We start from the raw sequence: 16,225 nt of genomic DNA on the forward strand, positions 1-16,225 counted from the left end.
CTGCCGTGCCACACTTTTCAATTCCTGAGCAAACAGAAGTCTGTAAAGCTGAAATGAAAGTAAAAACAGGAACTGTGCTGAGATATATTAAACAGCAGTGAGATCAGTTCGGTTTCAGCTACAAGCCAGAGAGGAAGAAACAACTCTGAGGCAGAGAAAAGGCTGTTATCTGTAAGTTTATTCTTTTATTGCCATGTTTCACGAGTTGGGGGAAAAGTCTCAAGCTCACACATTTCCTGTTTTTATCCTGAAAGCGAGCTGTGCTTCAAAGGGGAAGATGACCTCGATGTACAGCAGCCTTCATGACAATTACGTTTCAAACAAAGGGGTAGGACAGCACTAAACCCGGCCAGAACTAATCACTCTGCTCCGTCCGGTTGTGTTTTCTTTTGTTCCTCACATGAAGCTGTTTTCATTTGTTAGAGGAGGACCAGCTGTGTGACTCTAGCTGTGGTTTTGGGCTGTCTGACTGTCCTGGGTGTTATTCTTGCCATTGCTGTGCTGGAGAGGCCAGCAGCGCCAAAGGACCATGAGACTCTTCCTCAGGACACAGAAGGGGACAACTCCACTCACCAGTGCAGGTAAGAAGCCCTGAAAACACTCGTATTACCTGGCCTTTGCATTCAAAACTACAGTTACAGTCATTTGCATGTTCCGTCTCCTAGTATGTCCCTAGTGGAGAGCATTCCTGTGCATTTAAAATATAAAGACAACGTGACATTCGGGATCCCACTGGAGCAGGTCTGGGAAGATCTGATCTCTGTTGCAACAAAGCGAGTGGAGGTGGCCTCTTTTTACTGGACTTTAACAGGAGAAGACATCAATGTTAACACCACCTCTGACATCCTAGTGAGTTATCAGCTTAAATGTTGTTTAAATGATCAAAATTTTTAGCCAAATCTTTGTTGTATATTGTTTTTTTTTTTTTCCTTTGAGAAACTGTAATGTCTTCTGCAGGGAAAAGAGATCCTGAAGAGACTCGAGGAGCTGCCCAGCAGGAACGTGTCCGTCCGACTTGTGAGCAGCATTCCTACAGTCAAAACAAACTCCACCGATTTAAAGATCCTAAAGCAAAAAGGTTTGGGAATGACTCTTTCTGTTCACACACCCGTGTATGTTTTGGGTTGTAGTTGACTGGTTTTGGTGCTGGTTTGTCTGCAGGAGTTCAGGTGAGGAAGGTGAACTTTGGTCGCCTGACTAATGGCGTCCTCCACAGCAAGTTCTGGATCGTTGACAGGAAGCATGTGTTCATTGGAAGTGCCAACATGGACTGGAGAGCTCTGACACAAGTAAAATCCTTTTATGATTCTGGCATTGCCGGTTATTGTTTCAGAAACTGAATCATCGTTCCCTTTTTGTCTGCAGGTGAAGGAACTGGGAGTGGTGGTCTACAACTGCTCCAGTCTGGCAAATGACCTCCATAAGATCTTCAAGTCCTACTGGGTGATGGGACTTTCCAACAGCTCCCTGCCACAGCCCTGGCCTGCAGAGTATGACACTGACATCAACAAACAGCACCCCCTGCTGGTGGAGGAGGACAACACCACCACTAGCCTTTACATTTCTGTAAGTGGCCCAGCTTTCACTTCTTTTATCACAGGGGATTTTTATTTCTATGAACAAACGGTTCTTGTTGCTGAGAATTTCTGATCCTGAAGTGAAAGTGTTTCGATTTTAGTCACCTTAACCACAAAACGGAATCAAATGTACTTTTTATTTTTGTCATATGTTCCATCTCAGGGTTCTCCACCATCGTTCTGTCCTCGGTCGAGGACTCAGGACCTGGAGGCGATCCTCTCCTCCATCTCAGAGGCTGAGAAGTTTGTAGACGTTGCCGTCATGGAGTATTTTCCCGCCATATTCTACGAAAAGCCTCCCAAGTGAGCCTAAAAATATAAAAGCTACTGTTTGTTTTATTACTGTTACTACTGTTCTATTTGATGTCCTCACTCTGGTGTCCTTACAGATACTGGGCTGTCATAGACGATGCTGTCAGGACGGCTGCGTTTGAAAGGAAGGTCAAGATCAGGATGCTGATCAGCTGTGGGCGCAGCTCAAACCCAGCCATGCTGCCTTTTCTTCAATCTCTGGCCTCAATGAATAACCCTGAACATCATATCAGCATCCAAATAGTAAGGCATCACATGGAAACCCCCATCTGTCTAATATCTGTTTAATGAAGCTTTCTTACAAGTCATCCCATCCTTTTTTATTGTAGAAACTGTACATTATCCCAGTGGGGAATCAGTCTGACATTCCATTTACCAGAATCAATCATAATAAATACATGGTGACTGATAAAACTGCATACATTGGTGAGTTATTTGAAGTGACTTTATTGCTCATACTGAGTTTATAACTTAAGCTGAGTTAATCACTGACCACATCACGCTGTTTTGCAACCCAGGTACGTCCAACTGGGCAGGAGACTACTTTCTGACCACAGCTGGAGTGGGTCTGGTGGTTTCAAAGCCCACTTCTCAGTCTGCGAGGAGCACCAAGACCCTGTGGAGCCAGCTGAAGGAAACGTTTAACAGAGACTGGCACTCAGAGTACGCCGTGCACCTGAACCAATGTCGACCCAACCCAGACTGTGCGCTCTTAAGATGACTAAAGCTCCTGTGAAAGTGTTTTTATGTAATGTATTTGATCATCACAGCTGTGATACAGTGCATGTTTTTACATAACTTCTTGCCAGAACTAGCAGTTTGTGCATTTTTATGCGTTAGATGTAAGATTTATACATTTCAAATCACAAAGATTTTCTGTTTTAGCAACGTTTGTCAAGACATAATGGTTTTTCATTATTAACTCGGTGTAAATATACTGTTTAATGTGCTGTCTAAATAATTTGTACGATTTTTTTAGAGAAAACATTTGAGTCCTGAGATGATCACTTGCTTTTACAGCTCAGATGCAGCGTCACTGTGAGACTGAGCTCTCGTTGCAGCACAGTAATAACTCTTATAATTCAGACACTAATGTCAGGATTTCATCCTGGTGCTTTCATTAGATGAGACAGATGTTAGAGGAAAAACACATCAACGAGCTTATTTCAGACAACACGACTGTTAGTGTTTGTTGTATTTTAGCACAGCATTTAAGCAGAAATCCTAGGAATAGAAATTGCTTTTTAATTTTTTCCACATTTCAAAATATCTTTATGTATTACATTCTCTTTAAAAGTTGCTTTTTTTCTAAATAAAAACAAAATAAAACCTCTGCTTAATTCTTCAAGGTTGAACATTAAACATTAACAGTATGTTATTCTATTAATATTCATCAGTCTAATGATTATGGCTTATTCCGTAGCGCCATTGGCAAACTGTGTATGAGCTAAATTCATGACAAGACATGAAATAAAATAGAAATGAAAGAAATTGACAATATAATCTTAAAATGATAATCTTGCTGAAAATATTCTGCCTGCTGATATGTCACATTACATTTTTGGAGACGAAAAAGAAATGAAGCAAATTTTGGAATTAAGGTTGGTTTTATTCAAATATGCGGGTGTAAATCACTTGACAAAGATTGTTTAGATTGCATAGGAATAAACAAGTAGGAACTGCCCTACCTAATGCTCAATGATATAAAAATAACACATGAGGAATAAAAATCAGCCAGGCCTTATTAATTACAATAGATATTGGTAAAAAAAAATGCCTTAAAACTTTTTCCCCTGCAAAGAAAAAGAAATTAAGATTGTGTAAAGACCTAAAGGCACAGTTTTATTAATATGGTAACTAAAAACAATAATAAAAAATGAAACTGTTTGTAGACCTTGGGTTGGTTAGATAAGCAGGACAACAGGTATTAAGTTAAGAACCTGGTAAAATAAACTGAGCAATGTTTAAAAATATAAAGTGAATAAAAACAATACATGGGAACTAAATAGCAGAGAAAAGCATAAATAAAGTGTAATGTCAGTTCAAAATATAAAAACCTATGTAATTCTCCTCCTTGTCGATAGGTGGCAGTGTAGTTCTCTCTATCGGTAGGCGGTGCTGTAATTCCCCTCCCTGGCGGTAGGCGGCAGTGTGGCGATAATGAGCGACCCGTCAGTGAAGCCGCAGGGCGGAGCTCCAGCTTGTCTTACTACGTGTGCTTCTCTGCAGTGAGCTAACGCTACGGCAGAGTTTAGCTGGAAATCATGGTGTTGCTTGAAAATGATGCAGTAAGTACATAAAAAAACACACTTTAAAAATCTGTTTATCATTGACAGATATATCCAGAGTACCATAATGGTTGTTCATGTCATCTGTTTATAGTTTCGACGTAAGGAGAGCTGCTATCACTAGCTAGTTTGCTAACGATTGAGTGAAGCTAATTCCCGTTTTAATAGTTAAGCGAATGAATTAAATCTTTTTTTCAAACCTTTACGTAAGGCTTATTTTATTATATTTGCTCATTTAATAGTGAAAATGTAACCCATCTTTCAGCAACTAATTTAAAAGGGAGAAAGAGTTTCTATTTCTTTTTGTTTGTTTTGTTTTATAAAACCTACACACCTCAGATTGTTAATTTGGGCACACAAACTTAAAAAGTTTAACTTTTTTTTTCTTTCTCCAATCACTTATAGGCATGTGTGTAGTTTTAAAACCACTTGTTTAAATTTGATCATATTGGCTTGTCAGTATTCTTCTGTGAGGAAATGTCTCCTTCTACGAGGTAAAAATTAGGTATCTGTAAGGGAAATCATTTATTTTCCCTAGAGTAAACCTATTTGAATTATTAATAAGATTTTAGCACTACAAAAGGGTTGTTTCTCTTTAAAATGACCATGTTTTAAGTTGTTCAGACCGCAATCAGAACAGATGGAAGAAAAATGATTTATGAGAACAGATCATCATCCTAAATTTAGACAATTTTCCATCTGACACAGTTTAAACGAAGTTGTTGTCATTCTTTATAGTAGCCACAATAAGGGTGCAAACTGTAATCAAAGTGTTAAAGAAAAGATCGTTAAAATGTATTCATGTTGCTCTGTTGTAGGGAATAAAACTCCCCTGAACTGCACTTTTTTGTAAAATGTGTCCATTAAAGTTTTAACCTGCTCTCCCTGTTGTACAGTTTCTCACAGAGCTCACTCGACTCTTCCAGAAGTGCAGAACGTCAGGCAGTGTTGTCATCACGCTAAAGAAGTGTAAGTAAAGCAGAGCTGCTGTAGTCTCTCTCTGAGCGTGAATCAGTTGTAATGTTTATTTTTAATTTATTTTATTCAATCTTCCAGATGATGGTAGAACTAAACCAGTACCCAAAAAGGGCCAGTCCGAGTCATTCGAACCTGCTGATAACAAGTGTCTCCTCAGAGCTTCTGATGGCAAGAAGAAAATTAGCACAGTGGTAAGCCTTTAGATCAAGGGTGGCCAATCCTGGTCCTCGAAGGCCACTATCCTGCATGTTTTCCTTGTTTCCCTGCTCCAACACACCTGATTCAGTGGTTAAATCACCTCTTCGTGTTCTGCAGAAGCCTGTTAATCACCCATTGATTCAAATCTGGTGTGTTGGAGTAGAGAAACAAGTAAAACATGCAGGATAGTGGCCCTCGAGGACCAGGATTGGCCACCCCTGCTTTAGATGTTTGATTATTTAAAGTGAACCTTATTACACAACAGGGCTAACGCCACATTCTGCTTTATCACTTCAGGTCAGCACCAAAGAAGTAATCAAGTTTCAAATGGTATGTTGGGATAATTTTCTTAACCAATAAAAACACAACTCTTTATTTCTTATCAGTGTCTTTTTAATAAGTTAACCATTTATAACTGCGATCTCTTCTTTCCAGGCATATTCCAACCTCCTTAGAGCTCACATTGACGGCCTAAAGAAAAAAGACAAGAAGAGCAAAAGCAAGAAAACCAAAGCCACACAATGAGCAGCAGACTCTTTCTGGTGACCGTGGAAGCTGTCCAGTTCGATCTGAGGGGACGGAGGAGGACATCTGTCCTCTCGTTCAGACTCATCCACCTGGTGACTGTGTTCATATTATGCCATTGTTTGCATGGTGATGTTTCATCCCTGGCTGCCCAGTGCCATCAGGTGACTAGGAGCAGAGAACCTGAAGAGTTTTTTTGTTTTTGTACAGTATGAATCAAGCCAACTTTATCGAATCTCCAGCATTTTATGTTCAGAGCGTCTGAGCTGCGCCTGGAGCCGAATCGAAGGAGTCCAGTGAAAACCAACCTTTTATTCTGATTGTTGGGCCCTATTTGTTTCGTCAGGTTGGCTTATTTAAAATATATTGGATTTTTTTTTTTTCCTTTTTAGGGGCCTTTTTTGTCTAAAATCATTGTATCTGACTTCAAGTAGCGCAGAAGACATTTTCTGTTTGTCCTTTTTTATGTTTAACTACAGCGACGAAGAGTTCGCCCAAACTAAGATGTCTTCAACACCAAACAAACAAGTTCATTTTACGTGGTTTCCTTTTCTATAAAAAGTCATGATTCTGAAGTTAGAGATGCACTCAAAGGAATGTCTGAATTATGAATACAGATACAGAAATTTGATCTTATAATAAAAAAAGTAATTTTGTTTCTAAAAATGACACAGACATGTAACCACACACAGTGCTTGTGTTGTCCCTTCGTGCTCCTGAGTCCTGGCATCATTTTAGAGGACTGCAGCAGAATTTAGGTTCAGAAATAAAGTGCTTTGTTAAAACACACTGTGTGATTCTAGTCCATTCTAATCAAACAGCAAACACGAGCAGCATAGAAACAAAGACACATCGTATATATATATGCATGTACACATTCCTGTGTTTTGGTGCAAACAGTCCTGTGGTTTCCCGATGGATGCTCTCATAGCGCCGTGCTCCTCTTGTCTAATCTGTCCTTTGGAGACACGGCGAGGTTCCGCTGCCGGGCGCTCTCCTCCTGATAGCCCTGCGTCATCAGGCTGGTTACGTACTGGAACATGGTCTGCAGCAGAACAAAAAAAAAACAGCTCTCGTTGGTGAAGGAAATCAGCTTTTTAATCTAAGCATTAAAAGGATGTGCAAATAACTTTTTCCTTTTTGATTAAAATGAAAACAGCAACAGGACGCATGTGTTTTAAAGTATATAGAAGTAGAAGAATGTTGCCATTAGAGGGCAGTAGATCTCATTAGGTTGGTTTAATTAATTAAAAATAAACCTTAAATGTAAACAACAAAAAAAGAAATGATCTGAAAATAAAAGCATCTACTGTCACGTAACTGGAAGACTTCCGAGCATTTTTGAATTGCTCCAGTCTTGTGCTGCTGTATGTTCCAGTGAGACATAAATCGTCCCACCAGTCCACCTTGTCCCATCTGGACGGGTTCCACGGTGCGTTAAGGAGATCTGTGCAACTCTGACGCAACGCCAAACCCGACGGGAGGGGCGCACGCTGGGGGGGGTTCTTTGAAGGTTAAAGGGAATAAATGACACAGATGAGGGCGACTGCACCCACAGGGAAACTGAATCTCCACTTTCTTGGATTCTGCAAAGTTTGAAGGCACTTTCTTTTTTTTTTTTTTTTTGCCTGAATGAAACCCTAAATCCAGTGACAGTAACACTTCTTATCAAGATTATTGCAGATCTCTTCAGTTCTAATCTAAATTCAGTGCAAAAATTAAAAAAAACAATTAAATTGATGAGATTTACTCTCCTGTAGATCACTGAATCAAGTCCACAGAGACACTGGAGCAGCTTCCACCTGTATATAAAAATATCCTTTAAGTCTTAATAATGAAAGACTGCTTCAAAATAATTAGTGTTTGAAAGTAATGAGAAATATTAGCAGAACAACAGAAGTAACTGTGTGTTGCCTAACAGATTAAAATAAGAATATAAGAGCATTTGTGAGTTTTTCAATAACAATATCTTAAGTTACAAACTCTACATCATTTTTATATCAAGGTATTCAATAAAATAATAAGTAATTTCAGATGTTAAGTCATTAATTTGAGATTTTGAGTTTTCTTTCTTAGTCAAAGTCAAAGTGACCTTTCATTTGGAAGGATTTAACCCTTTCAGCCGGGGTTCTGACCCTGATGAACTCCCACAGTGCGGTGAAGGATGGTTTTTACCTTCCAGGCCTCCTCCAGCTCAGCGGTCCACCTCTCCTTCAGGATGGGCCGCACGGCGCAGATGAACTCTGCTCCCACGTACTGGAAGACAATCAGACGAAGCACTGACTTGTAAATAAAGTTAGGTTTTAATAAATCACTTAGACGTGTCTGTTTGAGTCTGGTTATCAGTGGGAGGTGACCTGATAAAAAGACCTGGATATTAAAATCATGAAACCTCCCCAGCAGCTCAGTCCTGACAGGCTCTTACGCTGTAGTACTTGGGCGGGGCGTTGTAATGGTAATGGCTCTTCCCCAGCTCCATGGCCAGAGCTTCCAGTCTCTCCGGCTGATCCAGCCTGGCCACACTTTTCTCAATAAAAGACATCACCCTGAGAGATGGGAGGAAAAACGCTCGGGATCAGTTCTATCAGACGGATTGAGCCATGAAGAGACAACAACTGTTGCCAGAATGAGAGGAATCCTCATCTGTGAGTGAAAGGGCAGCCGGTTCACACTGAGAAAAAAAAAAAAAGCATCTTATCTGTGTGTGGCTTGTTCTGATGCCTCACTAAACTTCACATCATCACGTCTTCGGCTCATAATTAGCTGCTTGGGCCTCACACGCAGAAGAATAGATGGTTTATGGGAGCTCGATGCACAGAAACACATCGATCAGCAGCTTCTGATTGATTCGGCTCATTCTTTTCTGCAGCGGAGCGATGAGCAACGTTTCAGATCGTAAAAAAAGCACTCGGCGTGTTTTAATTTGCCACTTATGCCTCACGTATAAATATGCACGACGGGGTTTAATTTTCTGCGGTCATTAAAACAAATTTACTGTCAAGCGTGAGACGTGTGGTTTGATTTTCGCCGCGTTCGAACAGCAGACGGATGGAGAAAGATATCTCCTACATCCAGAGCGACGCCTGCTCCTCTCAGCTTATTAACCCCGAAAACAAAACCTCTTCAATGAGCTTTTTCTTCCATCTAAATGGACACGCTTTACTTTCATCTGTGTCCTACTTACAGCTTCCTGTTCTCAGGGGGAATAAAACCTTCCACCCCAGTGACCACTTTTTCCCCTCAGAGCACCTGGATGGTTTGTGGAAAAGCTCCAAGGAAAAAAAACAACAACAAAAAAACAGAAATTGGGTTTCTGTAAGAGCAGCTTCTTGTTTAAATTGGGGGATTTGAGAACAAATTAGCATTAGAATCACTATATCAGCATCTCATAATGATGCTGGAGATAATATTTTGAGTTTTAGCCATTTTGTTCACATTAAGCATCTTTTTCTTTTCCACAGAAGCTCCTGGACCGAATAAAATGTCTCATTTGTTGTTGATCGTCTTCCCTCACTTGCTGACATCACCCTGTCACACAATTGCTCGCCTTGTTGCTCCTTTGGCTCGAATTAAACAAGCTGCTATTGTGCACTTTTTCCTCCATCTTTTGACTAAAATGCTGACAAATCAAAGCAGAACCTCTGAGGTCTTAAAGGCCAAACGGTTCTGATCATGTGAGCTCGCGCTTTTACTGACACCGAGCTAAACTTCAGCGCGGCAGTAGCTGAGAGTCATCCCCAACACGTTCCCCGAGTGTTAACAGATCGTGTGAGATCGGTTTCTAAAACTTTGGGATTCAATGAATTCATTACAGATCTTTAGTTATTTAAGAGCTGGAAGCGAGTGAGTTTGGACACACAAATATAGGCTCAAAAAAGTGAAATGTTTCTTAAAATGTCTTCTTTAAAGAGACAGGAAGTAAAATGGAGTTAAATAATAAGAAAAGCCTTGATTTTAGCATTAAATGTTCACTCTTTAACATGGAGGGATGATTAGTGCAAATTGCAAACTGCAAAGACACAAAAACTGCAAAGGCACTCCATAGAGACGGTACATGAATTGTCCCTTTGGGGCTGCTGTAGTTAATGCAACATGTGAAAAAGTTTGAAGCAATAACATGAAAACATTCCTTATTTTCATGCAGTTCTACATTAATGCACCTGTATTGTAGATATTTCTGCTAATATTTGATATAAAATTAAAGACTGGAGCTTTAATTAAATCGATCCTAAAAGCATAAACCTTTAAATGATCTCCTTTTAACATTTTCACAGAGTTTTAAAATCAGCCAATCGTGATCTTAAAAAAAAGACTTTCTGATCGTCAGCTGTGTGACAGAAGCTGATGAGTTGAATCAGGATGTCAATAAGCTCTTGTCCTCAGTGTGAGACAGCCTGTCTCAGCTGTGCTGTCATTAGCTGCATCATTCATTCATTCATTCATTCATTCATTGTGCCGATGTACTGTGGTGTTGAGTTGCGTCGCCTGGGACTGACCGCAGGCCGTGGGCCCTGAGCTCCCGGTTCGTCCTCAGCCTCTCCAGGTCCTCCACGTCTCGGAACAGGAAGAAGACGTCCTTGCACTCGGGATGGGTCTCAAACAACCTGTTACCAAGACAACAGCAGCACACACAGCCATCCATGAGCCTCTGAGAGCCTCTTGTGAAGCAGCCTGTCACAATCGAAACAAACCTCCCAACCATGATGATGTAACCCCAGGAGTTTCAGGATTAGCATAAAGTCACACAACTCTAATCCTGCACGCCGCTCAGGGTGGCTTTATTCTCATCAATACTGACTCGTTACTTCTCACAGTTCAGCCATTTTTTCTCTCCCTCTCTTCAGCACCTTGAATAGATGTCAGACTTTTGTTCTCTTGCTTTTTCTGACCTCTGTGATCAACCAGCAGCTGCGGGCGGAAACAGAACAGAAGAGACCTGAGAGTTTATCACCCTCCGCCGTGTACAGACTTCTGTTTTCTCTGAATCAACCTCAGCGTTCGCCAACCAGCGTCTTCAGTCAAGTCTCCGTGAGGGACCTGAGATTCGTCACGCTGCAGGATTACACAGCTACCTGCTCGGCTCGGGCTGAGACGTGCAGCCTGCCGTGATTTTATCTCCAGCAGGAAGAAGAAAAAAAAGACGTGATTTTAGGGAAGCATGAAATCTGACGTAAACAGAGTCAAAATCCTAAATCTTAATTAGGCTGCATCCACGCATCACATTGTTGAACAGGAGATTTTTATCATTTATTTGACCATATTTCTAGGTTAATAATACGTGTCTGTCTTTGCCGGATCTTAGCCCAAATGTTACCCCGTTTGATCGACGACTGTGGGAAACAGCCCAGCAGAATATTTTCTTCTTTCTAAACTTCAGTGATGGTTTACAGTTGGCTTTCCTGTGTGTAAATCTCTATTTTTTTATATCTGGTTTCTTTCAGTTCAGTCTTAACCATCAACATTTTTTCATTTTTTTCAGAACCAGACTGAAAAGTGAGCCTCAAACAAACAGTTCCTGTTTAAAACTATAAGTTGACTTTTACAGATTCTTGAACTGCGAGCAGCAGAAGACACTGATGGCCGTTCCTGTGAAGTTTTATGTTTTATAGGAGATATGAGCCTTCACTTCCAGTTGTGAAGAGAATATGTGGAGCTAAAATAAAGCAGAAGTCTGTGGAAGCCATTTCACATTTGACATTTTCACGCAATTCAGAAATTCAAATGTGTGACGTCGTCAACTGTCAGTTAAACCATCTCCAGAAAACTTCCAAAAGTCCTAAAACTTGAACCGTGACTGAATATAAACCGTATAAGATATCAGAGTGCCAGTTTAGACGTGTAAAGTCCAACTTTCTGCGACTCGTTTAAACTTCGAATGATGTTTAAACGAGTTTCCATGAATAAATGCATCAAATTTCCCCAGCAGTAGCTCCTGGACTGACAGGGAGACTGATAAGTGGAGGTTTTGGAGTGTTATTTTGGGTAATAGAGATGAGATTATGGCCTCTCTAAAGGAAAACACCAAACTCTGAACTTTGGGCATGCAGAGATCTATGGAAATATAATAAATTGATGCGGCCACCACCCTCTGACTGAAAACAAGAAGAAAGAGCATCATTAACATTTAGATTTCATGCAAAAATTGAATATCATGTCTGTTTATCTCTAATTGCTTTGCGTTACTTCAGTATGTTCCGACAATGTAAATAATGCATTTTAATTAACCATAAAACACACAAACAGGCCAACCTATGAATTCATGTTTGATTAAATGATAGAAATTGAACATAAAATGCTCCAATTTTTACATAATATTAATTATTGTTTGCTTTGGAAATAAAGGAATGAAATTTTCTCGATCCCTTTTCTTACTCTGAGCCCTTTTTCACAATAAAAATAATAACAACGTCTGCTTCCACTGTCTCCACACCGGCAGCCTGCAGAGCTCTCCTTATTTTCTCCTATTGTTTGTTCCTCTTGTGGACATGAGCGCACTTAAACCATATGCAGACCAACCGTGCCGCACCCCTAAAATAGCTGAAGTGGAATTTTAATTGGGCGCCACACAGAGGTTGCATTCGTTCTAATGATGTGTTCTTTCAAAATCCTTCCGCTGAGCTCTGCTTTTCATTCGGAATGTATCTGAGAGATGAATTGTTAAAAAAAAGGTCCTGGATGTAAACTGTAAACTTAAACATTAAAAAGGTTATCCTGAACTATATCAAATGGGGCCGTCTGAAAGAATTTCCTCCAGTAGTTTTCCAGATATACTGATGTGCGATTCTGAAATGCGGGTACACACTCAGCATAAACAAAGCACTCAGCTGAATCAGCTGAAAACCACATGGAAGCTCAGATAAGTGTGGGTAAACAAATAAGTGACCCGTGCTGCAAAATGAGTCACAAAGAGGAATTTTTCGACACAGATTTATTAATATTTACAAAATCTTCATCTCAAAAGCTTCAAAAAGGAACATGGTTTGTTGAAGTTTAGCCACTTATCACCTGGCCTGACAACAAGCTGCTTTTGCTTATAAGAGCGCCGGTTTGTAAACTCAGTTCTCATACGGCCGATGGAAGAGAAAAATGATCAGTTTCAAAGGAAACTATAAAGGTTATAAGACAAAGACTACTTCTGAAAAAAAAAGCCGTTCGAACACTTTGATTTTAAGGTAGATTAGAAAGATTATAGTTCTAGACGGCGTCTTTATGGACTCATTTTTACCCAAAAATTTGCAGCCTGGGCTCATTGTTGACTCGTTTAGCCAGCCTGTCACATCCGGGAGAAGACGTTTAGTGCAAATATAAGAGTGAATCTGCAGCTGAAACGTCAAAGAAATAAGAAAGAATGAGTAGGACAGCTGTCAGGAATAAATATCTGGGGTCAAGCAGGACGGTGGTGCGTCGCAAAGACCAAGCTTAGCATTCAAACACACAGCTTTTACCAAAAACTGGTAAGTTTACGCTTCTTCAACTCAACTCCAGTCAGTACTTAAACTATAAGCTGCCTACTAGACTGGATCAGGACAGGCGAAGGTTGGCTGACAACGACAGCAAATTCAAGTCAGGTCTGACCTAAATTTAAACACCAGCTACTAAAGTTGGAAACTAAGAAGTGTTTTTCTCATATTCATGGTTAATGAGTCCTTACATTTAAAACTTGTAAGCAAAATTTGTAAACGGCTTCCAACTACCACATGCGTTTGTTTACCTACGGAAACAGCCGAAGTGACTGAAAGTAGCTCAGCATCGGCTGCTTTTATGGAAGAGCTGTTTGGGATCGATGTTGGTTCGTATTTATGCTCGGATTTGTTGAGTAAAGTAGGCAGATAGGTTTTTAAAACCATATAAACTGAAATAAACTTGAACACGGGGCGCATTTCACCTGTTTTTCTGGAAATTATTACAGATGAAAGTAATTTGTTTGGGGGGCGCGCTACAAAATGCTGCTCTTTACTGATTTAATGTTCAGTCAGGAGACCCGGACCATGAACCAGGTTGGACTCTCAGCTCGGCATGTCCCAAATTCCCTGCCCTACAATCTGTAGGTCTTCTCAAAATGGAGATTAACAGTTTACCACTTTACTATATTTTCCCTTTATTTGCTAAATTTCCCCGTACACTGAGAGTTAAAGGAGGTTTTCCCGGATGCCAGTAATCATCGTAACTGATAAAATATGAGTTTCCTGATGGCTAATTCCTCTAATTCTATAACGATAGGACAGAGCAGGAGCTCTGTATTATTGTGTAATGATGTTAGGATGTAATGTGAAGTGATAAGGGAGGAGGAGGAGGAGGAGGAGGAAGACGAGGGGTTCTGCTCCCAGCTACCAGTGAATAAAAAGCTGTGGGTCAGAAGAGCAAGTGGAGGGAGGACCGTTCACTCTGAGACCCTCCGGAGACCCCTGAGGTCAGGAGGTCAGCACAGGAAAAGGCTTCATGTTGCATACTTTTCATTTTGGTACCCATTCACTGAAGATAAAGAATCACAAGTTTCCTTTTAATGAGCGAATCCTTAAAGTTTACGCAAAAATATCAACCCTATTTTAAAGAAATCCTTCAGGAAATGGCAGCTTTTAAAAGGCTGGTCATCACAACATTTAACCCAGTGGTCTCCAATCCTGGTCCTGGAGGGCCACCATCCTGCAGGTTTTCCTTGTTTCTCTGCTCCAACACACCTGATCTGAATCAATGGGTGATTAACAGGCTTCTGCAGAACACGAAGAGGTCATTTAACCACTGAATCAGGTGTGTTGGAGCAGGGAAACAAGGAAAACCTGCAGGATGGTGGCCCTCGAGGACCAGGGTTGGACACCCCTGATTTAACCTTTTCTCATTTTCTGCCACTACTGAGCACCTAACCAAATACAAAAGTGAGTTATCTGCAACACGAGGGAACAAACAGTAAAAACAACTTACCTGACAAACATAATAATCCCAACTTTGGCTATGTCATCCCGGATAACTTTCCAGGAATCTTTAATCATCTGGATGTGCTCGTCGCTGGGATGCGCAGCAGCATCCTCTCTGTCCTTCTGTGCAAACTCCGATTTTGTGGCCAGACCTGATATAGCGCAGCCCATTCTTCATTTAAAACAAGGAGGACTGTTGTGTTTTTTGGGGGGGCAATTTAAAAGAGAGAGAGAGAGAGAAGGGGAAAAAAGCCGAGGGTTGGACAATTTAGCCTGTGAGGAAATGAGCCGCTCGCCCGGTGTGGCATCCGCTCTGGGTGCGCGTCTTGAACTCTCTCGCTCCTTTTTTTTCTGGAAAATCACGGATCTGTGACAAGTCTGCGGGCAGACACCGAGGCTCTGCTCGGCGCTTCCAAAATAAAACCAAGACTTCGCCGGTGAGCGCAGGTGTCGGGGAAGAACCGCGGCTTTTATTGTGAAGAGTCAACCCGCCCGTTTCCGGTGCCAGTCGGTCCGTTTGACGCCGACTTTACGCAGCTTGGTTCAACTCTGGAACTGAGCTCAGGAGTCATGAGAAGTGCAAAAACAGGTTAAAATAAAAAAATAAAATAACAAAAACTCTTCACCAGCCTCTTTTCATGCCAGAGTTTTAAACTAAAATAATCAAATGATGAAGTCTTTCTGAGAGTTTGACTATAATTTGTCCTGTTTTGCATAAGATATTTTGCTAACATTTGATGCCAAAGTTTTAGACAAAGATGTCGCGTTCAGAGTATGTGTTGGCGATGACTCTCAGCTGCCACCACACCGAATTTTAGCTCCATATCTGTAGAATCAACTGAATTATAGTCATTTTTATAGTTTGTAAGGTCAGCTGGTTGTGGCAGCCATCTTGAATCCAACTGACTCCGAAGGTTTATCAGTTGTAGATGTCCCTCTAATGATTACTTTATGAAAGTTTCATTAAAATCCATCCAGTGGCTCATGGGGTATTTTGCTAACAGACAGACAACAAATACACAGGGGAAAAAACATCATCGCCTGTGGTTGATTTGTTTCTTTCTTGTCATCATTTAAAGCTGTAAAATATCGAAACACAAACTGATCAGCTGCTCTGAAACATTGTTTTATGTTACAAACACAAATAGGAAAATATTACAACTGATTCAGTTTGGAAACTCATGTAAGCAGCGACCAAGCTCTAAGAAATTAAAAATGATTTTTAAAAAAATTGCAGACGACTGGATCGACTGAATCTTGAGTTTAGTGTAGAAATGTAGGCACTTACAGGAAGTATCCAACAGACCTGCTGGTGAGATTAAATGAAACGCCACATTTGGCAGGAAGTCTCACCAGACTGATCTCTTCAAACAAGACCATCGTAGACGAGTTCGTTTGAGGGAGGCCTTTTTGTTTTTTTCCAGTTTGTCCAAAA

General features: G+C 40.6%; 3 protein-coding genes across 5 annotated transcripts; 2 read left to right on the forward strand and 1 right to left on the reverse strand.

Annotated features, from left to right (window-relative positions):
- The first annotated feature begins 38 nt into the window (after nucleotides 1–38).
- Nucleotides 39–3,223, forward strand: LOC108236564 (5'-3' exonuclease PLD4). Of its 2 annotated transcripts, XM_017417327.3 has the most exons (11): nucleotides 39–171; nucleotides 255–328; nucleotides 424–581; nucleotides 666–849; nucleotides 958–1,078; nucleotides 1,162–1,289; nucleotides 1,366–1,566; nucleotides 1,741–1,880; nucleotides 1,967–2,132; nucleotides 2,219–2,315; nucleotides 2,408–3,223. In XM_017417327.3, exons 2-11 carry the CDS (start codon nucleotides 278–280, stop codon nucleotides 2,608–2,610), a joined length of 1,449 nt encoding a protein of 482 aa, XP_017272816.1. In that variant the 5' UTR covers nucleotides 39–171; nucleotides 255–277; the 3' UTR covers nucleotides 2,611–3,223. The 2 variants fall into 2 exon arrangements, with proteins under 2 accessions (XP_017272816.1, XP_017272808.1); XM_017417319.3 differs by lacking the exon at nucleotides 39–171 and having other exon boundaries at nucleotides 179–328.
- An 813-nt stretch (nucleotides 3,224–4,036) lies between these two features.
- Nucleotides 4,037–6,665, forward strand: srp14 (signal recognition particle 14). Its single transcript, XM_017411608.3, has 5 exons — nucleotides 4,037–4,177; nucleotides 5,074–5,146; nucleotides 5,234–5,346; nucleotides 5,651–5,683; nucleotides 5,789–6,665. Exons 1-5 carry the CDS (start codon nucleotides 4,154–4,156, stop codon nucleotides 5,876–5,878), a joined length of 333 nt encoding a protein of 110 aa, XP_017267097.1. The 5' UTR covers nucleotides 4,037–4,153; the 3' UTR covers nucleotides 5,879–6,665.
- On the reverse strand, nucleotides 6,230–15,345 carry xgb (x globin). 2 transcript variants are annotated; one of them, XM_017411594.3, is made up of 5 exons: nucleotides 14,798–15,341; nucleotides 10,375–10,482; nucleotides 8,304–8,424; nucleotides 8,054–8,134; nucleotides 6,230–6,923 (listed from the first exon to the last, which is right to left on the reverse strand). In XM_017411594.3, exons 1-5 carry the CDS (start codon nucleotides 14,959–14,961, stop codon nucleotides 6,804–6,806), a joined length of 594 nt encoding a protein of 197 aa, XP_017267083.1. In that variant the 5' UTR covers nucleotides 14,962–15,341; the 3' UTR covers nucleotides 6,230–6,803. The 2 variants fall into 2 exon arrangements, with proteins under 2 accessions (XP_017267083.1, XP_024860461.1); XM_025004693.2 differs by lacking the exon at nucleotides 6,230–6,923 and adding an exon at nucleotides 6,992–7,680 and having other exon boundaries at nucleotides 14,798–15,345.
- Nucleotides 15,346–16,225: the final 880 nt, after the last annotated feature.

This window comes from Kryptolebias marmoratus, linkage group LG10 (assembly GCF_001649575.2).
Source record: "Kryptolebias marmoratus isolate JLee-2015 linkage group LG10, ASM164957v2, whole genome shotgun sequence".
In the NCBI taxonomy this organism is placed as follows: domain Eukaryota; kingdom Metazoa; phylum Chordata; class Actinopteri; order Cyprinodontiformes; family Rivulidae; genus Kryptolebias; species Kryptolebias marmoratus.